Below are 24215 nucleotides of genomic sequence, written 5' to 3'. Positions count from 1 at the left end.
CACGGATAGATTTACTAGGACTGGTGCAGCCAATGAGGCGCTATTAGAAGAATCTCCGCCTTTTCAGTGAGCAGCTTCCGAAGAATTCACGGAATGAGGGGAATCGGCAGAAATGCATATAGGAGCCCCTCTGGCCATTTGCAACAAAGGGCATTGCAACCTTCCGCCCCCGGACTCGGGAACCTCAAGAAAAAATAGAGCCTGTAGTACAGTGGACTAAAGCACTGTAATTAACATTTGCTGCTTGCAATTACTGCAAGTTCAAATCTCACCAGGCTCAAGGTTGACTCAGCCTTCCATCCTTTCAAAGGTAGGTAAAATGAAGACCCAGATTGTGGGGGCAATAAGCTGACTTTGTATAAATATACAAAAGTATGAAGGCTATTGCTTAACGCATTGTAAGCTGCCCTGAGTCTCCGGAGAATGGCGGCATATAAATTAAAGCAAAAAAAAAAACCTCGGCAGCTGTGTATTCTTGGGCTGGGTGAAGAGGTCTAGAATTGGATTGCTGAATTTTAGAGATAAGTCCAGAAACAGCTGAGGATGAAGTCTCCTTTCAGATGGATCTAGGTGGGTCCGGCTCAGCCAGTCCGCTTGAAGATTGGATGAGCCAGAAATGTGTTCTGCCTTCACTGAGAGAGTATCTCTCTCTGCCCAGCTCATCAATCGCTCTGCTTCCTCCATTAGCAGCTTGGACCGTGTGACCTCTTGTCAGTTTATATGGGCCTTCGTGGCCATATTGTCCATTAGTATTAAGACATGTCGACCGGCCACCTCAGTCCGAAAGTGATGAAGAGCAAGCCTCACCGCCTGCAGCTCCAGCCAATTGATGCTGTGGTGACGTTTCTCTGGAAACCATTGTCCTTGCACCACCTGAGATAACAGATGTGCACCCCAGCCATAGAGGCTTGCATCTGATTTTAGTGTGATGCGTTCAGGGTCCTGGACTGCACAACCATTGTGCAAGGCCGACGACATCCACCAGCGGAGAAACAGGCAAACTCGAGATGGTACCAGTACTTTGGACCTGGAGGTGTTCAGTCCTTGTTTTTGGAATGGTAAGAGGAACCATTGTAGTGGGCGAGAATGTAGATGAGCCCATGGTACAATTGACAGACATGAGATCATCTTCCCTAACAATTGGGAGAGCAGAAGCAACAGAACCAACCTCTGTGACAATATTGTTGACACCATCTCCGTGATGCTGCACTGGCGATCGGGCGAGAGATATACTTGGCCTCTGACAAAAACTATCACCTTCCAAGGTGAAGAATGTGAGTGGAGATCGGTGGTAGGTTGCTCCCGGTTCACACCGGTTCTCAAGAACCGGTAGTAAAAAAATTTAATAGTTTGGAGAACCGGTAATAAGATTGGCTGGCCACGCCCCCGAACCAGTTCCTGGCCCGGTTGCTGTTCACTTACCCTGCCCATTCCCAATCTATGCTGCCTCCTGAGTCCCAGCTGATGGCTAGAGGGGAAAAAATCTGTTTAAACTCTTGCCGCGGGACTTCAAAGGGCCGCCCTACAGCTGATCAGTGTTAAAAGAAAACAAATGAGTAGACCTGTGCCTGCAAAAATAGAAAAAACAGCCCCTTTCAGCTTCAGCATAGGTTAATTAGCAGAAGTTGATTAGATCGGCCTCCCAACTCTCAGCTGTTTTGCTCAGGGCTCTGTTCTGTTGCTAGCTGCAAAGAGTGCTGGAGCAGATTTTTTTCCCCTAGCTATGCTGAAAAAACAAAACTGAAAGTAAAGCAGGGTCTTTGCTGCAACGTGACAAAATGAGGCAGAGAGAGATTTCTTTTTCTTTTTCCTCACCAAAAAAGGTAGGTGCAAAACTGCAAACAATGGGAAATTTAGGGCAAAAGAGGAGAATTCAAGATTTTAAAACACAAAAGAAAAAAAGCTCTATTTAACTAGGGAATTGTAATAATTGAGATATTAATTGTATATTGTGTTGAAAGCAGAAATGGTTAAGTTATGGTTTGGAGGAATATATGGGGGAAATTATTTGGTTTATTATTATTGGTAAATATAATTAATTGATTTGTAAGAAATTGGATTGCATGAAAATAATTGGAATATTCATGTTGATATTGATTAATATACAAAAAAGATAGTTATATAACTAATTGATTTATATTAAAATGTTGAATTTGTATTAAACAACTGTAATATTACATAATTAACCAATGTGAGGATGGATATAAAAATAGATGACAATGGGAAGGGGTATAATATGGAATAGAAGGGAAAAATTGAATTTGATTAAGATTAGAGATGAGGATGAAGGGTAATATTGGTTTTTTAAAAAAATAGTTGAGGAATAAATATGGCAAAAAGGAAATACAGAAATTGTAAATTTAATTGAAATGACTAAACACTGTTTAAATTTGTGAACCGGCCAAATACTCTGTTCAAAGAAAATACATTGTATGTTTGTATGTGTGTTTCTAATTATTGCTATTTATTCATATTTGTTCTCTTTTATTCTTTAAAGTTTAACAATTCATTCTTTATCTTAATATCTTTATATTGGTTTGGGGTTGCCTTTCTTCCATTTCACCTTTTTTATTGTACAGCAATCTTTCTCCTCAAACCTACCACCTCTCTCTTTTCTTTCCTTCTTACTTTCTCTTCCTCCCCCTCTTCTTCTCCCCCCTACTTCATCTTCCTTTCTCCTTCTCCTCCTCTCTTCCTCCCTCTCTTACCCTCACTCCTACTCTAATTTCCCTTCCCTTCCTTCATCCCTCTCTATTGCTGTATCCTTTTATGCATATGGACTACTCAGAGGGCTGAAAAAGTTGTTTTTGACTGGTCCTCGCACTTTTGACCAGTCCTCGAACTTACAACTGTCCTCACATTTTACATTTTTGCCCTATCTTGTCACCATGGTGAAGAGAAGCAGTTGTGAAATGAGTGACACGGTTGTTAAGAATACTGCAATGGGCATAAATGATGACCAGTCATAAGTGCGAAGACCGGTCAAAAGTGCGAGGACCTGTCAGAAATGACTTTTTTCAGCCCTCTGAGTAGTCCCTATACACATAGCCATGGCCACCCGGTCACATGACCAGTTAGCCCCACCCACCCAGTCAAATGACCTCCAAGCCACACCCACAAAATAAGCCACGCCCACAGAACCGGTTGTAAAACAAATTAGAACCCACCCCTGGTGCAGATGACTCTTTGCTAGGTTGATAGTGAATCCATGACGCTGAAATGCATGAGTCACTCCTTCAGCATCGGCCACTGCCTGCGACAGGTTGGACGACAGAATTAGAATGTCCTCCAAATAGCAGAGAATATGGACCGGAACCATGCAGACAGCCGCTGCTATCACCGCCAGCAATTTTGTGAATGTCTGCGGAGCTGAGGAAAGTCCAAATGGCATGGCCCAGTATTGGTAATGACGATTTGCATATGCGAAGCAGAGATACTTGCGATGTGCTGGATTAACTGCAAGAGATCACCCTGCTGTATGCATCCCAAGATTGACCTTAGGGATTGCATCTTGAATCATCTGTACAATATATAATAATTTAATTGCTTGAGATTCAAGATCCCTCTCCATCCCCCTGAACCTTTTGGAACAGAAACAGGATGGAATAAAACCCCATCCGTTTCTTGTTCTCTGGCACCGGTTCGATGGCCCTGATATCAAAAAGATGTTGAATTTCATCATCCATGAGTTGTTTCTTTACATGGTGACAAGAGACCGGGCACTGGACATAACAGTTTGGGGGGCTGGTGTGGAATTCTAAGGTGAGACCGAGTTCTACCGTTCGTCGAATCCAAGCATCGGACGTGACTAAGTCCCATTGGCGGTGAAATTGTTGGAGACGACCACCAATGTGAGAAGTGGCTGGGAGTCACTTGCCATGACGAAATGACTGGTTGCCCATTCCCCAAAAGGATTGCTTAGACTGGGCCTGGTGTCTGCCACGATCTCTGAACATTGTTCGGTCAGAAGATTGAGTAAATCCCTGTGAATAAGATCGTTGAAAGTAGGACCCCCTGGGTCCGGAGTCATAACGATAGGGCTGTCGCTGCGAATAGGGAGTGTATCTGTGGTCTGGTCTTCTTTGAGAAGAAGATAAAACTTTCCGTTTATCTCGTCCCTCTACTAACACTGGATCTAATGCTTCCCCGAAGAGGTTAGACCCCTTATACGGAGCAGACGTGAGTTTCTATTTTGATTTTGTATCCACCTTCCAATGGCGGAGCCACAGCAGTCTGTGAGAAGTGACAGTAGAGGCCAAAGCCCGAGAAGCAAACTTTACCCGCCAGTGATCCAGGCTGATTCCACGGTTTTTGGATCACCTCTGAAAACAGAGCTGGGCATGATATAAACTTCTGTTCAGTTTTTGGCATTCTAAACAGACCACCATGAGGGTTGGAGGAGTCCAGATCCTGCGTTGAGGAAGTACCTTCAACACCCATATTTGTGGCTAATTTAGCTTTGTGCAACAGTGATCTGAAAAGTGAAGGGCGAAATAGGCCAGTAAAAGCCAGTGTATCCGACACCATCCCTTCATCTTCGGAAAATTCAAGGTCCCCATGATAATCGTCTTCCAGGATTGAACTGTCACTGTAAGAGGAGTCGTGGTCAGAAGGGGAGTCAGGTGCATTAGACGCATGTAATGGTAACTGAGGCCTAGACATGACCTCATTGGAGGGCAAACATGTGCCCCATTGGATGGTAGCAGCAAAAATCTTTGAAATAGCCTCCAATATTACAGATTGAAAGTCCAAAATCTGACCAGCCTGCTGCTCGTCACCCACATGGAGCCCCGCTGCTGTCGGAGTGAAGGTCACCTCTGGAACCCGGCAGTTATCTGCAGATGTAACGGGAACCTCTGGCAGTTGTGTCTGAGATACTGCCAAGGGGATGTCATGTGCCATACCCACTGATTGTCTTTGCAGAACCATAGTTCCGCCAGATGCCACCTTATCCTGCATGACTAATACATCCTCAGTAACAGATTCCACCAAATGCCCAGAAGCTTGTCACTTGGCTTTGTCAAACTGATGCTCCAAGGCCTTATGGCGCCTTTCTGTGGCTTTATCTATCACAGATGTCCTTTTGGAAGTCCCAGAAGAAGACACCTTAGCGTTGGTCAACTTACGTGTGGAAACAGCCCTAGACCATTTGGAACCCAAGTGCTGAGATTTATGCAGGGCTGAGTAGATTGCCCTGTAGACCAAGTACTGTGTGAGAGAAATAGGTTATCATTAAGACCTGGCCAAGCAGGTCAATGTTAGTAGTCACTCTGATAATAACACACATACTTTCCAGGAAACAGCTGTAGGAGCTATACTAGTCCAAAACAGCTGGAGACAAATCTGACTATAGCACACGTTGGGCAAACCTGTCCTTCCTCGCTGTCGTGTTGGGTCTCCTTAGCACTGTCAAAGGCAGAAGACAACCAGGAACTCGGCGTGGGGAAAGGCAAGACCCCCTGAAGGCCACACCACTTCGCAAGAAGGCTCGGCTTTGCAAACAAAGTCCCAGAGCCTGTGGTAGTACAGCAAGGTGAGAGACGTCAAATGCCTCCAAATTCGCCGCCACGGCTGACAAGGAAACAAAATGGCGGGCGTGAGCAGGAAAACCGCTCCTCAGTGCCACCACAGCCTGCTGAAATGTCAAAATGGTGCGAAAGCTAAAAATCGCCTTCTCAGCGCCGCAAAGCGAGTTCCTGGACACAGAATTTGTCATGGTTCGGCAGGCAGTGACTCCAGAGCCGCTGCTGAGGAGAGGGCTGAGGGGGTGGTGGCGGTTGTGCCGGCAAGCTGGGGAACCAGCTCATCACCAGCAGCAATCAGAAACACACGGAGCTGCCCCAAAGACTTCCAGAAAGCTGCTTGCTGTAAGGTCCTGGGCAGTGGAAGCGACTTGGAGCCCTAAGCACACTAATCACACGGCCAGCAGCTGAGCGGAGCGCTGCAAATCCCCTATAAATCCACGTTGCGCAACCCTTCCTGTAGAATTCAACTAACCAAGTCCAAAGGATCCGAATAAGTAATAATCCACAAAAAAACCAACAGAAATAAAACAATTGAGAAACTGACAATGTCAGAGAAATCCAACTCAAGTCTCTTCAGCTAGACTAAGTGAAAAGACTGAAGAGCACGAGCAGGGGGCGTGGCTAGACCAACGGAAAAAGTTTTACACTCAGTCTCTAGCAAAACCCATGCGTGGATTATTGGAGCAGCGAGTCTGGAAAACTGATTACTGCAGTTCACCACAAGCCTTGCAAATACACACGCTTTGTCTCACTAATTAAGGGCTTAGTCCAAAAGGTAAAGGATCTGTCTGTTCTGTCACCCCTGTAATTCTGGTAGATTCAGTTAATAATCTTTGGTCCTGGTTACCTTTCTCCCAATGTCTCTATCTAACCTGTAGAATCTGTCAGAGAGGGCGTGTTCTGGGTCCCATTCTTGTAACAATTCATGTAAAGGGTCCCAGGGAACATACCTTCTTCATAGTGGCATCTATCTTCTGGAAAGTTTTTCTCCCCATCCCCATCCCATAAATTCACATTGCTCTTTTAAGCAAGCTTCTTCCCCAAGTCCTTGAGATGATGTGCTGTTTTGGGGTGTGTTTTGCACAATCAGGTTTTGTTCTTTTTGATTTCCATTCTTTTTATTCTGGTTTGGTCATTTTACTAGATGCTTTTTAACTGGATTTTCTTTTAAGATGTGCTCATTCTGTCAAGCTGAGAGACTCTAAAAATGTGATTAAAAAGAAATAAGAAAATCACTCAACACAGGATTCCCTTCCTTTAATGAAATATATAGACTAATTCATGATGATCTATCAACGTGCTCACCAAGAGTTGAAAATAACTTGATGCATGTAATAAATAAATCAATTTAAACTAATATTTTCCTATCAGGGCATTTGTCAATCTATGCCTCAGTCAACGGATTACCTGCATATTTTATTGCCATTGCTAAGTATTTGCAGAGTTCCAAGGGAAAAGATCACCTCAATTTCCTTTGCTTTGCTTTGTGCTTGTAACACAAGCATTAATTCCCTGCATATGATTAGGGAAAGAAGGCTGAACAAAATGCTTTTTTAAAAGATCAAACAAAAAGGATGCTTTAACACCAGCATTCCAACAGCACCTGGTATCATAAAATAAAATCCCAGGCAGGCAGATAAAATTATGGTTTTATTAATATACTATTTAGATCAATATTACACCATCCTCATTCAAATATAAGTTTCATTAACAAAGTCAGCTGTCTAGTTTTCCACTGTTGTTTTTAGACTGATATTTAGTATGATAAGTCTCCTGAGAAAATTGACTGACGCAAAAGGACAAATGTGCCTATTGCTGCCATGTTCTGAATTATGAACATTAAAATAAGTCAACATATATTAAAGATATTTTGGTGCCAGAGTTTTCTTCCTGTTTCATGTAGGTAGAGGTCCCATAATATATGCTATATACTAGACTTTCAAAAAGCCTTGAACAAGAACCTTATTAAAGAGGCCTAAAAAAACTCAGCTCCCATAGGATAATAGGGATATTGCACTCATGCACTGGTAACTGTAGCCAAAAATGTAGAACTAAATGGAAAATTTGACAGTTGTTCAAAGTAGATCTATCAAGGGTCAATAATGGGAGTTTTAAAAATGATTTGGAGTTTGAAATGAGTAGTTAGGTTATCAAGTTTCCTTATCACTAAACTGCTCAGGATGGCAAATCAAAAGTAATTATATGTTCTGAAATGATCCCTAGCTAAACTGAGTAAATGAGCATTAAAATGTGCAGTTCAGTGTAAGACCAAAGTAATTCATAGATGTGCAAAATATATTATATATACTAATGAGATTCCAGCTAGCACTGACTGAGAAGGGGTTTTGGTCATATAGTGGACAGCAAAATAAAAATGTTGACATGATATGTGATTACTGTATAACAAAAACAACGCATTTCATTCTTGGAATTACAGTATTAGAAGGGGAATTTAAAATCAAGGAATCAGTTTAGCAATGTTCATATGTAAACCTATGTTAAATTGCATCTGGAGAGTGATGTACAATTCTGGTCATCATATCTTAAAAAGAATGTCAGGTTGAAAGGGAGCTCCAAAGGGGCCAAAATGATTAAAAGCTTAACACGGCTCCCACACAAAGAAAGGTCCCTCGATTCAGAACGAGGCTCCAGATCTATCAAATTTCACAATGCTAGCGTGTTTATATTCTTGATACCTTCCAGTTGTCATAGGACAGTGATGGTATTTGAGTGGGCTGCTATTCCACCTCCCAAGCCCAAAATGGGAGGTCATCTAAGAATGTGATGATGTCATGGAAAGTGGTAGGGCTGAACATTTGCAGTCCATTTTGGCAGGAAGGGAATTTAAGATTGGAAGTGCAAGTTCTTATTCTATTCTCACCCCTTGAATTTTATAAAATGTGCCTATTTCACTATGCCTTGGGCCTTCTGGCCAAAAGAACTTGAAGAGACCTTTGGCTTCCATTCCTATCCTTGAAAAATAATCATTACAGATCTCAAGAAGGTGGAGTTGATAAATATGATACTGGATTGCTCATCTGAATTTACAATATGTCTTGTCCACTCACCAGCATAGCAATATGTATCCATGGTTGGGAAAAGTACCAAGTTTTATACTAATATGCCATCATTCCATCTTCATAGTTTGTAACACGCTTTTAAAGGCAACAAAGTAATAACATCTTTGCAACCAGGACATTTTTCCTTGTAGTACATGTTTGGACATATACTGAATGTCAGGTTTGAAATGTTGATGGCGATGCTTCCAGTTTATTTTGCTCCCTTTAATATTGATTGGGTTTAAAATATTTTTTTTTTTTTGCTCAAAAATCTATTGTAAGATTTGGAGGGGAAGGGAGGGGAGTGGGGGGAACAAGATGTTCAAATTAAGCATTTTGTGCTCTCCTAGTGATAGAAAGCCGATTGTTTATCATGTTCCCTGCAATTTCAAATCTGCAGAAATGAGGTCGACTACAAGCTGGTTTCGAACCCCTTATTCAAGGATTTGTGGAGCAGAAACAATGGATTGTAGAAATGCTTAAAGAGTACAATAGTGATTGTCAGCTTGGAACAGAAAAAGTTAAAGTAATTTATGAAAGAATATACAGTATATAGTTAGAAGCCAGTATGGAAAATATGGAGAATCTTTTCTTCTCTATGATATTAGAGTTAGGGCCCATTCATTCAAACTTGGACAACTTTTTTAATTGCAGTAGTATATAAATGTAATAAAATAATTCATGTAATAAAAAAAGATTGGATATTAATACTATTAGATTTTTATCCCTCCTGTTTTAATGTACTTTGGCCAACTGAAATACTCTTAATAGCTTGTTTATGAGGATTATGCTGCAGGTCCTGTCTACTAGTGTATATGAAGGACCCAGATGGCATTTCTTTAGTGCTGTAGCGCGCCTTCCCCCCCCCCCCCATCCATTTTCTGCAACATCATTCTCCCTGTGGTAAAGTTGGACCCACCATCTACTTTCTGGAAGGCTTTTAAGATTTCATTTGGGGGTCATCAGCCATGGTGAGCCAGCAAGATAGTTATGTGATGCTGAATGATTGCGTTGTCTCACTTTCTTTGTTTTTTATCCTTTATGTTGTTCAAATCATGATTTTAACTGTGCATATGTTGTATGCTGCCTAGACTTATGTTTCATGAGATGGGTACTAGCTCTTAGACTTATATACCACTTCATAGTGATTTTATAGCCGTTTAGATTCTAAGCAGTTTACAGAGTCAGCATATTGCTCCCAACAATCTGGGTAGCTATATGAATTTATCAAATCAAATCATGGAGGATTATACTATCAATTGCTATGAATTTTGATTACTCTTTACTACACTCTACACTCATTTACAGCATCATCTAAGGATCATCAATGATGAAAGAAGACTAGTATCTTTTTATCTGTATTGTGGTTCCCTGAGTGCATCTAGTTGTTCACTGTGTGACGCAGAATGCTGGACCAGATGGGCTGTTGGCCTGATGAAGCAGCATCCCCCCCCCACCTACATTCTAATGTTCCATTCTTGCCCAATATAGGATTGCCGCAGACTCTAGTGAATCAGACAACATACACACGTTTGTAATAAACAAATAATTACGATCCCCATGTAATAAAAATGTTGGTCAGGAGTTACACCCCCACTCAGCAGTCTGCATATCCTTTGCTCTGTTGAATCACCAAACATCCAAAGACAGCACAGACCCACATATTGCTGAATGAATCAATAAACATGTACCTGCCAATTTTAACAGTAGGAATCATTATTCATTGTTGACTGGAAATGTTGACTAACTTTTAATCATACTCTTTTTTTTGTATTTCTGATATCATAAGATACATTACTCATTGTTAAGTGGACCAGGAGTTGGTTAGTGATGTTATTCACATACATGAAGGGAAATCTCATCCAAGTCAATGCATTCACTTCACTATTTTCAGGCTGGGTCCTCTCAAAAGGTTTGAAAAGTAAGTTAGAAGACTTAAAACGTTTGCTGGTATTTAAAGCATTCAGATCAGTAGTGGGTTGCTAGTGGTGGCGGCAGGAGGCTCTGCCCACCCGTCTGGATGCTTCTGCGCATGCGCAGAAGCATTGTGTGCGCACGCAAGCGCCCACGCACTCACGAGCAAACCAGTAGCGACGAGTTTTGAAACCCGCCCCTGATTCAGATCTATTTGTATAATTTCCTGGGAATACATATACTGTTCTCATAATATAAAAACCTGAAGAGTTTGAACTGGAACAAAATTAAATAAAAATGTATTTCAACTTTATACTTTAAATCACACATCCAACAGGTGAAAACTTGAAAGGATGTCCCATTTGCCATAAAGAAGAAAGGGTCAACCTATTTTCCAAATCACCAGAAGGCAGGACAAGAAGCAATGGATGGAAACTAATTAAGGAGAGAACCAACCTAGAACTAAGGAGAAATGTCATGACCATTAGAACAATTGATCAGTGGAATAGCTTGCCTTCAGAAGTTGTAGGTGCTCCATCACTGGAGGTTTTAAAGAAAAGATTGGACAGCCATTTGTTTAGAATGGTATAGGGTCTCCTGCTGGAGCAGGGGGTTGGACTTGGAGACCTCCAAGGTCCCTTCCAACTCTTTTCTGTTAAGTCTAGGGATATTATAAATATTTTTATATGAGAATTTCTTGGCACATTCCTGTTTGGAGCAATAAAACCATGAACTATTAAAAAATGTATTGATGTTTCTGAATTGTGATGTATTTTTTTAAAAAAAATCTCTTTTCAGTTATTTCACAAATCACTTTCCTTTTTCCAAACAAAAAGAAAATATCTTGTATTAAAGACTTTTTGTTCAGATTGCTGTTGTCCATATTTAAGGAAAAGACATTCATTCCTGTGAGAAAGTGGAGAAATGTTAAGACAACAGTTAAAGGAATGTATGATTTTATTACAAATTTATTTTAGTCATTAATAAATCTATTCAAATTCTTTTCCAACAAAGGAGAAATATTTGGTATTCCAAAATACGCTAGAAAGAAATGGGGGAAAGGATTATGAATATTTCACTATTACCAGACTACTGTGCTATAACAAAGATAGGAAAGTTCCAGGTACTTTAATAAATTTGTTATTAATTATATCACTCATGTAAATGTTTTTCCTGAGATAGTATTTAAGAATATCAAAACAAAATCTGTCCCACAAACAAAATCTGGCTAAATAGAACTGTACCGCACTTGTAAGAGGACTGCCTGCACTATTAAACACATCCATCTCTAGTTCTATCTCTATACCCATATCTATTATCTATATTTCTCATATAAATACATACACACACCTATATTTAAGAGAGGCATAAGGCTATATTAACAAAATAGGATGAAGAATGATAGTTACTTTTGTCATGAGACAGCTGAGAACAAAACATGTTTTACATTTTATTAAACTTACTCCATGAGCAATCCGTATCTGCATAAAGCACATCCCTGTGACCTTCTATCAATAGATTTTTATTCTTGATATTTCTTGCATTTTCTTTTGGTTGTTTTTAACGATCAATTGGGAATTTTGAAAAAGATATTATCTTATTATAATCATAGAACAAGCCTGGCGGTAATCTGGAGTCATTTTAACTATTATTGACATGCTTTGACATGCAAATATACATTCCTGTTCCTTTTCATGTGGAAGTTGAATTGTAATTACTTATTAACAACATTTAAAATGCTAGGCTGGGAGATTCTGGTCAATTTTTCTCTTCTATGCAACTCTCAAAGGGCCAGGCTTTAATCCCAAAATTTGTAAGGACTTTCTTGAAAAAACAAAGGGTAACAGCTTGATTGTTCAAGTGGAAAGGAGCAAAATTCTAAATTATATAGCATCCATTCCATATGTAAGAACTGAAAATAAAAACACATTTAAATTATTATACTGAATATATGGTATAAGCATTTCAAAGAATTACAAAGTATATGAATTATATTTCTACAATAAAATAAAAAATAAAACTTACATCCCCCCCAAAAAATCTATAGCTGTGATTCTTTTATTTTGTTTAAATAAAAATATGCAGTAACTGTCCAGAAAGAGAAAGTTGCAATGTTTATCCATAAGAAGTATAATGTATGGACTAAGGCTAATCTTTGCTGCCAAAGACATCTTCTATTAATGGTAGGTATTTTATTTTTTTCACTGGAAGTGCTGGTGGCTCCCCACTCCATCCATCTTCATACTGAAAGCATAAGCAAAGGGTAAGAAGGTTTAGAACTGCAAAGTGAAATGGATAGTAACTAAAAATAATGTTGAGTACTAACAAGCATTGCAGTCTTTGTTTCTATCAAAACAATACACCATATATTTGCATTGTAATTTTCAGTGCTCTCCAGATGAAGAGGGGGAGTTTACCTTTTTTCCGGCCTTTTTCTGACGTAAACCTGATGATAAACCTGATGATTTACCTCATGATGTAGTGATGTGTCTATCTTATTTGATGTAAATATAGATGTAAAATATATTTAATTACATAAAACTGTAAGTTAATTTCAACGTCTCATTTGGACACTAGCTGCGCAATTCCCTGACATCATGACTATCTGTATATTTCTTTGGCCTGCCCAGGGAAGGGACAGTGCTGGCCAATCTTAATAATTGGGGGGAGGGGAAAATGCTCTGTTAGACAAACTGACTGCCAATAGGATTCCTCAATCTAATATCCTTCTGGAGAGAGACTGATCTCCATCCAAGAAAAATTAAAATGAGAACTGAAGACAGTCCGATAGAATTCCCTTTAGAAATATTGGTAAGGAAGGCACGTTATTATGTATGTTCCATTTTAAAGTAGAATATATATTATTAAATAATTGGGTGAGACAATGTTTAATTTGGAAACAGTATGATTTTTATTTCCTCTTTACATAGTTCCTCTGTGCAGTTTCTAAATGTGATAATTAAATAAAATGAAATATTAAGGGGCAAATGAATAGAGATTTCTACACTTTAAATGTATGCTACCCACGTTATCCAAAATTATTTTAAATGACAACATGTTTATTCTTCAACTCATTTTATGATTAACCTTTCATGTTTTCTTGGAGCTTGCAAAGATGGAATGAGACTTAAAAAGTTGTTTGAAAATATTCAAGGGAATCTCTGCCCAATTGCTCTATATTTCTACTGTCAAGAGACAGATAGACAGACGGACTTGACTGACTGACTACCAGTAATAGATATGATTAGGGAGAACTTCAAAAGTCTGAGAATGTACATCTTTAAGACAGACAATCAGCTGCTGCTGCATACTGAACAGCTCATAGAAAATGTTATTAAATAGGATGTCCCACATCTATAAATGTGAAGTCTCTAGCTTTTATTGAAATGAACTGCCTGGTCACTCACTATAGGCTAAATTCTGAGAAACTGATAGAAGGAAGCATCAGAATTGTAGGAACTAAATTTCAAAAAGTCTTGAGATCAGGTTATCATGCTTTACTGTTTTTAGTACCCCCATTAAATATAAATTTTGCCTTCTTGTAATCTTATTTTTTCCCTCCCTAAACTTCATAAATCAGGTACAACAGGTAGCAGTACCTACCCAACCTTACTTAATCAAATAACTAAAAGGACAGGACAGGCTGGTTTTTGAATAAACAATTATAATGAAAGCCCAGAGCTATAAACTAGAGTAGGAAACACACACACAAAAAAAAAAATGGTAGAGGGAAGCAATGGCAAGCTACCTCATCTTATCGGCCAAAAAATGTAGTCAATAGGAATCTAATTTGACTTGAAGGAGACTATCTTTCATGGAATGAGAGAAGTGATTCTTACTGTGATCCATACAATGGATGAAAAAAGAAAATACTTGGCTTGTATTTCAATATGAATCAACCTAATTTAAACTTTCCAAGTATTTTTTATAAGAGAAAAAATGTTACTAATAAAACATTAATTAGCACTGTTTCATACTTTTTCAAATTTTGGAATATAATTCTTTAATGAAAAAACAGGCAACATTATGAGAAAGTAAAAATTAGTGGGAGAATGCTTATGTACAAAAATGTACATTACATTTTACATGCAAGTATATATATATTGATATTCATACTGATTTTAAAAAGAAATAAATGTATAAACTGAATATGAGATTAAAAATTTATTAACGTTATAAAAATTAGAGATTCCTAATCTGCAGTTATCGGTTTCATATCTTTTGTTAATCTAGGCCATTTCATTTCTCCTTAAATCTGATTTAATTAATATCTCATTAATATCTCATCAAGTAGAAGCTGATTTTTAATATCTGAAGGATATTAAATATGCCACAGGATATTATGGTAGCAGATATAAGAAATTTTAAATAAGTATCTGGTAGGCACTCTAGGCTGCATTCTCACTTAATATTTAACATTTTTTAAGCTATGCTTTGTACTCTAATGACCTGGTTTGAACAGAGAGAAGTCGTCATAGATAGAGCTGCACATCCAAAATTAAACCATTTCAATTACAACATAGAGTTTGGGACAAAGCAATCTTTGTCCCAAAGATGGGTACCCTCTTCATCAACCTAACGTATGTTTTCTTAATCAACTTAAATTAATCCTGCCTGGTTCATACACTGATTAAACCTCCTAGCAACTTAAAATCAGCACAGGGTGCCGTTGGTCAAGCAATGTCGGCTGGCGGCCCCCAGGGGGAGAGCCTTCTCTGTGGGAGCACCCGCCCTCTGGAACGAGCTACCTCCCAGAATATGACTGATCTCCACACTTTCCGTAAGGCCCTGAAGACATTTTTATTTCAGCAAGCTGGCCTGGCCTGAATAGATTTTATGGGTTAGTTTTTAATTGTATAGCTTGGGGTTTTAAATTGGGAGGCTGATTAATTTAATTTATTTTTAGTTATCTTAACTTTTATATTGTATGTTATTTTAATTTTCGGCTGTTCACCGCCCTGAGTCTCTTCGGGGAGAAGGGCGGAATATAAATTCAATAAATAGATAGATAGATAGATAGATAGATAGATAGATAGATAGATAGATAGATAGATAGATAGATAGATAGATAGATAGATATGGATAGAGAAGCTACTCAGTGGTGGGCTCCATATTTTTTAACAACCAGTTATCTGCTCTAATGACTGGCTGGGTAGGCTGGGTGGAGTCATAGGACTGAGTGGGCGTGGCCAACTCTACATCATTTGTGTGGGACAGGCAGGATTGAGGAGGGAATCCAGGGGTCTCCGGTGTGGGGGGGGAGGAAAAAAAGATCCAACCTGTTTGTGTGTGTATGCTTGTGTGTGTGTGTGTGTGTGTGTGTGTGTGTGTGTGTGAGAGAGAGAGAGAGAGAGAGAGAGAGAGAGAGAGAGAGAGAGAGAGAGCGTCAAGCTAGACTGGGAAAGATGGCTGCGAGAGGAGGAGAAACTGGGTAAGCTGGACCCAGACGTTTCCCGGGTCCCCTCATCCCAGAAGCAGCAACCTTGCAATCTCCCCTCTCTGCTAGCCCCCTTCTTCGCACGGGATCGCCCAGCAGCAGAGACGGAGAGGGAGAAGGGGGCAGTGATGGCCGCTAGCATTGAGGGGAGGAGTGCCACACAGAAATGGGAGCACACAGAAACACCGCCCCTTCTCCCTCTCCGTTGCTGGGCAGAAGCTACTTCACGTGGACATGATCCTCATTATATAGGATTATTACCTGTAAAATGGAGGGCCTATGAAAGTATAAATTAACTAGGTATACAGGTAGAGGCCATAAACATTAATACCAAGTGTAGAACTAATTAACATCCACCATAGAGAGAAAGTTGAAGCAAACATAATTAAGTTTTCAATTCTATATGCTACTAAAACTCTCATGCCTATAAACTTTAATTAGGTGAAATGGTACATCGTAGAGAAAACATTTTCAACCAGGATACCCAAATGAGGTGATGTACAGAGCTGATGACATACAGACCTATGACAACCAGCGAAACTGAAATTTTACCAATTTTATAAAACATTTTATGAAATAAAAATTATTATAAAGCATTTTGTGACACAATACAAAATGTCATAAAATGTTTCCTAAGATCAACTCCTAATGTCTGACAGTGCTATACAGTTCAACATAGGCTACTTTCCAGGCACATATATCTCTGAATATCTCCTTGAAATTTTAAGAATCTTTCAAATACATTATAAACACTGCCATTTTTAAAGGCATTGGGGAATCTGGTAAGGAAATATCTCTCAAATGATGACCCAAACAGTTACAAATTGTCTAGTGTAAAATTAAAACTGAAATTCCTTATAAATAGTAGCAATGTTTTGGCAGTAAACACAAACCACTCTGTATTCTTGTTTAAGAACCTGAACTGTTATGATTTATATTTTTGGAAACTTATGGATACAAAATTTACTTTACCTGTAATGGCGTCAGGATGGTTTGGAAAGCTGGAATTGGGTGCTCTCTCCAGTTCAGCCTATCAACCAACTTCTTATAATTTACATGTTCTTTGCAATCTTCACATCTAAATAAAGATTGTGTGCATATTTTCATTATTTGGCTCTCCTTCTATCATTTGGTTTAACCTGTTTATTTTGACATAATGAATAATAAAAGTATCTTTGGAGTATAGCTGAAACTCATGAAAAAGAAGAAATGTAAGGAGAAAAAAAGAGACCCTTGGTTTTATCTTGTGTTCACTCATGTCTTTTAAGCAAACAAATTTTCATTATTTATGTACAGAAAGTGTGAAAGCAACTCCCTATTTTAAGACAGGCTTGCTTACAGAGCCCTCTTGTTTTTCTTTTATTATTTCTTGATGATTTCTTATTCCTGATTTAACTGGCAAAGCACCATGTTGGCATAGGCCCCTAGCTCTCAGAGCTCAGCTGTCACAAGAGAAGACTGGTCTGTCAGTGAAGCAACTGATACTTAAGAGGCTTTTTTAGAATTCAGAAACTAAATTCCAAGAGTCAGAGTATGCTCTGGAAATGCTTAAAGGCCCCTCGTTTGTGGCAGAGTTTACTTTGCAGGTGCACATTCATGGAGTGTTTTTTTTGAGTCATTCGACCACAAGGAGTGGACCGAAATTTATTTTTATGGTAGAATTCTCCTTTTACTTAAGAAAGACTGAAGTATTGGTTATGTATTACAAGAATAGATAATGAAAAGGCAACAAAATCAAAATGAAATAAATTATGGTAGTGGCCTTTGAACTAAATTAGATTGACTCCAGAAATATTCCTGATTTTGTTTGCTGATGGGAAATCTGGTCAACTGCCATGAACATGTTTTATGTCATTACATTTATTCTTCCCATTTGTGAAAAACAATTACTTATCACACAGAAATACTGAGCCAATAAATGGTCATATTTTAAAAGATTAAATCTGAAATGACAATAATTCCCAAACCTTTGTTTAAATAACAAATACACTAAATAAAAATCAACTGGTATTAAACAGTTTTACATGTGTGCCTTGAAATAACATGTATTCTTTCAGTAAAGACTAGGGCAATCATCCTTTAGAGAAATATTGGATTGCTACATTATATTAACAATCTGCAATTTTATTAATAGGTTTTTAGCTTTTTGCATTTGCAGTATTTGTTTGGCTCAGAAAAAAAAGGAGAAAAAGTAAGAGTAAGAAGCCTAAAGCTAAAGAAATAAATGTTGTTACAGTGTTAGATAAAAACAACAACTGCGGCACGCAGAGATAGACTTTCTCTGTTAAAAAAACTTTTTTTACACTCAACATCTGAACAAACAATACATATTCATTCCACTGCTGTAAAAGTGCTATTGTATAATTCAGGAAATAACTGGGAACATACTCCAATTTTCAAGTTGTTGGATCAAATTTTTTAAAAAATATTCCAATAAATACTGTATACTATAAGATTGTGGGAAACACTGTAGGCCCTCTTCCTTAATTGCTATCAAATAACCATGGCAATTGAATTATCGGTTTTGTTTCAGATGTAATACATTCCTGTGGCCCATTTTATATTTCACAATATGAAATTTGTAATTATTTTTAGATGAACACATGTATAAGACTTAATTCAGAGAAAGTTTAGCTTTTATATAACAAATTAAACATGTGTTTTGTAATTGTAATTGTAAAATTGACATATTGTGGAATTCGTTCAGGAGAAAAAGAGAAAGAAAGAAAAAGAAAGAAAGGAAGGAAGGAAGGAAGGAAGGAAGGAAAAGGAAGGAAGAAGGAAGGAAGGAAGGAAAGATAGATGATGGATGGATAGATTTTATATATACACACATATATGCAGAGAGAGAGAGAGATCAAAAGTTATGTTGTATTCCTCTATATTTTCTATACAAAGCACTCATATTAAATATTCAATACATTTATCATAATTCTCTTTGGATACAATTCTTTGACTACTGGTTTAGAGAACAGAGATAATTTTTCATTCTGGGATTTTAGCTATTCTAACTTTCTAACCATTCAGTAGGGAATCTAAAGTGGTTTACTTTCCTCTTTTTAATGCTCATGACCAGGTGTTATAAATGATGAATATGCAGCAAGTTGCAAAAATTATCCATTTGCCACTATGGTGAAGTCCCTGAAATTATTTTATTTTATGAAGAAACCAATTTTTTCACTAGCATTTTAGTACTCATTAGGCATTTCAGATAAAGATTATTTCCTATGAAGAAATAAAACTCAATAAATAAATAAAAACCCTCAATAAAACTTTATATTCAAAGTGTCATCCTATATTCAGAGCTGAGATATTGAGTCTTGTCTTTCACAGAACAGAATCCTATGTTTGGAACGAAAATAAGGACTGGGAGTAACTACAGTATAATTCATAAGAACTCCCCTGATGAATATTAACTATACTTCTGCACATAAATCCCCTAGCTTTTCCTCTGTGGAGCTCCTATAAAGTCTTTCCAATTAAAGTATTGGCTAAAATTAATCTTTAGAGGAGAATCTCAAATCCAGTTATGGTTTAGTCTTCTTCTTCTACAAAAAATGTATGGTCTCAGATTTGAATTCTTATGATTTCTAACATAATTCCTGATGATGCTGTGATTTGACAGTTACTTTAGAAATAAAGCTGCAATTTCCCAACATGGTTTTACATATAGTAGGACTCCCTCACAATTCTAACACTTAGCCACTTTGATAATCCTTTAACCACTCTACTATACTAAGAGATAGTTAAAAGACTATTATAGCTATTTTACTAATATTTTCTCCATCTTGCATAAGAAAACATTCTCTTGGGTTAAACTAAATGTTCTATCATCCGTGGTTCTACACTGTGTGCACAATAGTTAGGCAAGTTGTATTTTGGAGGGTTAATGTTATTATTGAACAACTACAGTGTTCTCGGTCAATCCAAAATATTAATAAACCTCAAACCTGAATATTTAAGAAAGTAAAAGTGAGGTTTTGGCTTTCTTAGGAGAATATCTATGTGTGCACAGTATTTGGGCAACTATTAGTATGCAAAATTATTATGAAGAATGAAAATTTGCCCATCTCATTCGTTTATTTGCATTTGATAAAGTAAGAATAATAAACAAACAACTCAAAATGTACAAATAAACATTTATCAGTGACCAATATAGCCTTCTTTTCAATAACAGTCATAAGCCTTCCATTCATGGAGTCTGTCAATTTCTTGATCTGTTGACGATCAACTTTTTGTGCAGCAGCAACCACAGCCTCCCAGACACTGTTCAGAGAAATGTACTGTTTTTCTTCACCATAAATCTCCCGTTTAAGAAGGGCCCACAAGTTCTCAATAGGGTTTAGGTCAGATGCGGAAGGGGGGGCATAACATTATTCTTTCATCTTTAAGGCCTTTAGTGGCTAGCCACACAGTGGAGTACTTCGATGCATGTGAACGACTGAGCAGTGTCCTGCATAAAAATCATGGCCTTCTTGAAAGATGCAGACATTTTCTGTATCACTGCTTGAAGAACTGCCTTCTAAAAACTGGCAGTAGGTTTGGGAGTTGATTTTGAGTCCATCTTCAACCCGAAAAGGTCCAACTACTTCATCTTTCATACCAGCCCATACCAGCACCCCTTCTCCACCTTGCTGGTGTCTTGAGTCAAAGTGGAGCTCTATGCCCATTACTGATCCAGCCACGGGCCCATCCATCTAGTCCGTCAAGAGTCACTCTCATCTCATCAGTCCATAAAACCTTTGAAAAATCTGTCTTCAGATATTTCTTGGCTCAGTCTTGCCCTTTCAACTTATGTGTTTTATTCGGGGGTGGTTGGATTTCAGCCTTCCTTACCGTGGCCATGTCTCTGAGCATTGAACACCTTGTATTCTGGGCACTCCAGCTGTGGTGAAATCCAAATTTTTTTATTACCGGTTCTGTGGGCATGGCTTGGTAGGTGTGGTGTGGCTTGGTGGGTGTGGCTTGGTGGGCATGTCAGGGGAAGGATACTGCAAAATCTCCATTCCCACCCCACTCCAGAGGAAGAATACTGCAAAATCCTCATTCCCTCCCCACTCCTGGAGAAAGGATATTGCAAAATCTCCATTTCCAACCCACTCTGGGGCCAGCCAGAGGTGGTATTGGCGGGTTCTCCGAACTACTTAAAATTTCCGTTACCAATTTTCCAAACTGCTCAAAATTTCCGCTACCGATTCTCCAGAATCTGTCAGAATCTGCTGGATTTCACCCCTGCACTTCAGGTAGGTTGCAATTCTGGAATATGACAGCACTGGAGGATAATGGGTTCCTGGTAACTTTAAATTTGATTATTCTCAAATCTTTGGTGGTTAATGTGCATCATTTTTTTTCAACACGTTTTTTTTGTGACCCTGTTGACTATTTGCAATAAAGTTTGATGGGCCTGTGATCACGCCCGAATATCTTAGCAATTTCAAGAGTGCTGCATCCCTCTGAAATACTTTTTACAATTTTTGACTTTTCAGAATCAGTTACATCTCTTTTTTGGCACATTTTGCCCTGAGGAAAAAAAGCTGCCTAATAAATATGCACACTTTGATATAGGGTGTTGATCTCCTTAGGCCATACCCTCCCTCATTACACATCACCTGATATGCTTATATCCACTAAGCATTCAAGTTTATACAGCTTGAAGATGGAAAATATGCATAAAAATGATATGGTCAAAATATTCAGTTGCCTAATAATTGTACACACAGTGTAGAGGGGAGGGTTCTGAAATGTAACAAGCCTACAGTTATCTCATGCATCATAACCCTCTGGTGTTCTGAATGAATAATACCCAAATTGGGTATTGTAACCCAAACTGGGTTGCCTTGAAGAGTTGAATATCCCCCGCTGCACTTTTGCAAGTAGTATGCTCAAAATAATAGGCAGTGACAGATATATAGCTTTAATAGTTGCACTGACTAACTTCAGCCTAAATAGTCCAAGTTCAATAATGAGGCGACTTTTTCATTCAAGCTGTTTCTACATTGTGTATTTTCTTCTGAAGCAGCTGTGTTAACAGCACATTTTCTAAACAATATTCTCATTTGTTTCAACATTGCTAACATATTGAAGTGCAATGTACACACATGACTCATCTGAATAATAAAAATATTAAGCAGAGATATAACAAGGCTGTAGTCAAAATGAAAATAGCATGAATATGGAAAAGAATCCCTGGGGAGAAACAACATTAGAATATAAACAATAAGAAGGGCAGAATTACTTGCAGATTGCCATTCATCCAAGCTGAATAGGTTTAATAATTTTTCTCAGTGTTAAAAGGGATTTTAATTAAAGGGATGACATGTAATTCCATTCCCACTTAAGGAAAAAAGGGTTTTGTATATTTTACTACTAATTCATAAACTGGCTGTGACTATCTCTCAGATTTGGAAAGAAATTTGCATCACTTGAAAACTTTTCTAGACATATAGCAGATTCTTCATCTTCCCTATCAAGCTCTGATTTTAAAAAACTGAACTGAACCCTGCAAGTATACAAAGGACTCTCCCACAGATCTGGGACTGAAGGAGATATAAGACCATTTTGTCTTAAACATTTTGCCTTGCTAGTTTCTATAAAACATAAATATAAGTTCCTGAAAATCACTGGACCAGCTTTTATGTGTATGTTTGGAAACCCTTCTCGAACAATTAATATATTGTTTGTGTGGACTGCTGCTTTCCCTTATTATTTCTTTTTCTCCATTTTTCCACATAATCATCTATTGTTGTTTAGAGGCTGAACATTTGGATATTTATTTTAGCAAGAAAATCAAGTTCCTTGCTAAAATCTCTTCAAGGTAAACAGATATTTCCATTCCTGCTATTTTTACATTTTTTTTCCTTAGAGTGGTGCTTGTCAAAGCATCTTTGACAAGAAGGTTTAGATGTATCCTGCTGAATAGATTAAGACAAGGTAGGATTCTCATAACTGGAGGACAGGAGCAAGTACCCTAGGAAACCTATGGCTTGCTAAAACAGACAGTCATTCCTCTTTTTAAAGTCCATCTCTCATTGAAATTACTTCCAAATAATGATTACTAGTTTACAATGGAATTACTTCAGCATCACATCTCAGATATGTTGCCTGGAGCATTTATATTAAGATCAATGGAATGTTATGTGGTTCTTGGCCTTTTTTGTGTTAAAAAAAAACCTTCTCCAATCAAGTAGTTTAGCCCTGTGTCCTGATCCCAACAGCAACAGAGAGAGGAAGAAGGGATAGGAAGAAAAGAGATGGTCCTGAAATAGCCTCTGATACATTATCAGAAAAGGAATGTGGCTCTCAGAAGAAAAAAAAATTATTTAACTCTTATTCATACTAATTATTACACTGGAATTATGACTTACGCAGCCAATAAAGCACGTAGAAGATCATCTGCTAATGGTAGCCTGAAGGATTTGCAAACAGTCCTGCACTTGTCACTGGCCAGCAGTCCGCATCTGCGCAAACAAAAGTAGTAACTTTCTAATTTTTTAAAATTTGGAATTAAGAACAATCATGATGGATGGTTTAAAAGAATGTTTAGAATTGTGCTATAAAGGAATGTAAAAAGGATGGGAAATGAAAAGGAAAACTGGTTCAAATGTGCCAGCTATTTCTTTTGATCCTCTGTCTTTAAAGGTTTTGAGCCCTAGAGAAAATTGATGTTCCTGAACATTTGCACTCTTTTCACCAAGCAATCACTTGGCTCCCCCACCAACAACCTCCTGCCAAAGTTTATTTATTAGTTCAATTTATATGCCGCCTTTCTCTGAAGATTCAGGGTGGCTTCCATCTTCCTTCCATCTTCCCATCCCCAATTCAGGCATTAACGAACAATACATTATCACTTCTGTGATGTATTTGTTGGGGGGGGGGGTACCTTCAGTTCATAGCTGAGCAGCCACCTTCCTCATCCTTCCTCCTTGCTAAAGAATTTTGCCTCTAAGACAAGGGCCTTCAACCCCCGGTCGTAAACTGGCCCCAGTCGGCAGCATGACAGAAACTGGTCCAGGCAAACAAATGAAGCCCCATCCACGGGATGTAGGCAGCAGGTGAAACCTCTGTAGTCCATGGAAAAACCTCTCCCAACAGAACTGGTCCTGTGTGCTCAAAAGGTTGGGGCTGCTGCTCTAAGACACTAACACCCATGTAACTACACCAACAGATTTATATTTATCTTCTCTTTCAAATCTATAGGTTTATATTGATTGAACTGTTTTGGTATATGATTTGTTAACAGTATTAAGATCCAGACCATATTCATTCTGTAGGATATTTAGA

At 38.2% G+C, this 24215-nt stretch overlaps 1 protein-coding gene across 1 annotated transcript in view; it reads right to left on the bottom strand.

The window, feature by feature from the left end:
* Positions 1–12540: 12540 nt before the first annotated feature.
* EFHC2 (EF-hand domain containing 2) overlaps positions 12541–24215 on the bottom strand; it is a 54009-nt gene continuing 42334 nt past the window's right edge. Inside the window, exons 13-15 of the mRNA XM_034423872.3 lie at positions 23300–23392; positions 16908–17013; positions 12541–12742 (exon numbers count right to left, since the gene is read on the bottom strand). Coding sequence (XP_034279763.1) covers positions 12647–12742; positions 16908–17013; positions 23300–23392 — 295 coding nt within the window. The 3' untranslated portion in view covers positions 12541–12646. The remainder of the gene's footprint in view (positions 12743–16907; positions 17014–23299; positions 23393–24215) is intronic.

This window comes from Pantherophis guttatus, chromosome 5 (genome assembly GCF_059756535.1).
Source record: "Pantherophis guttatus breed Tessera chromosome 5, ASM5975653v1, whole genome shotgun sequence".
Lineage (NCBI taxonomy): Eukaryota > Metazoa > Chordata > Lepidosauria > Squamata > Colubridae > Pantherophis > Pantherophis guttatus.
Note: the sequence above shows the minus strand (reverse complement) of the source record. Positions and strands in the feature narration are given on the sequence as shown.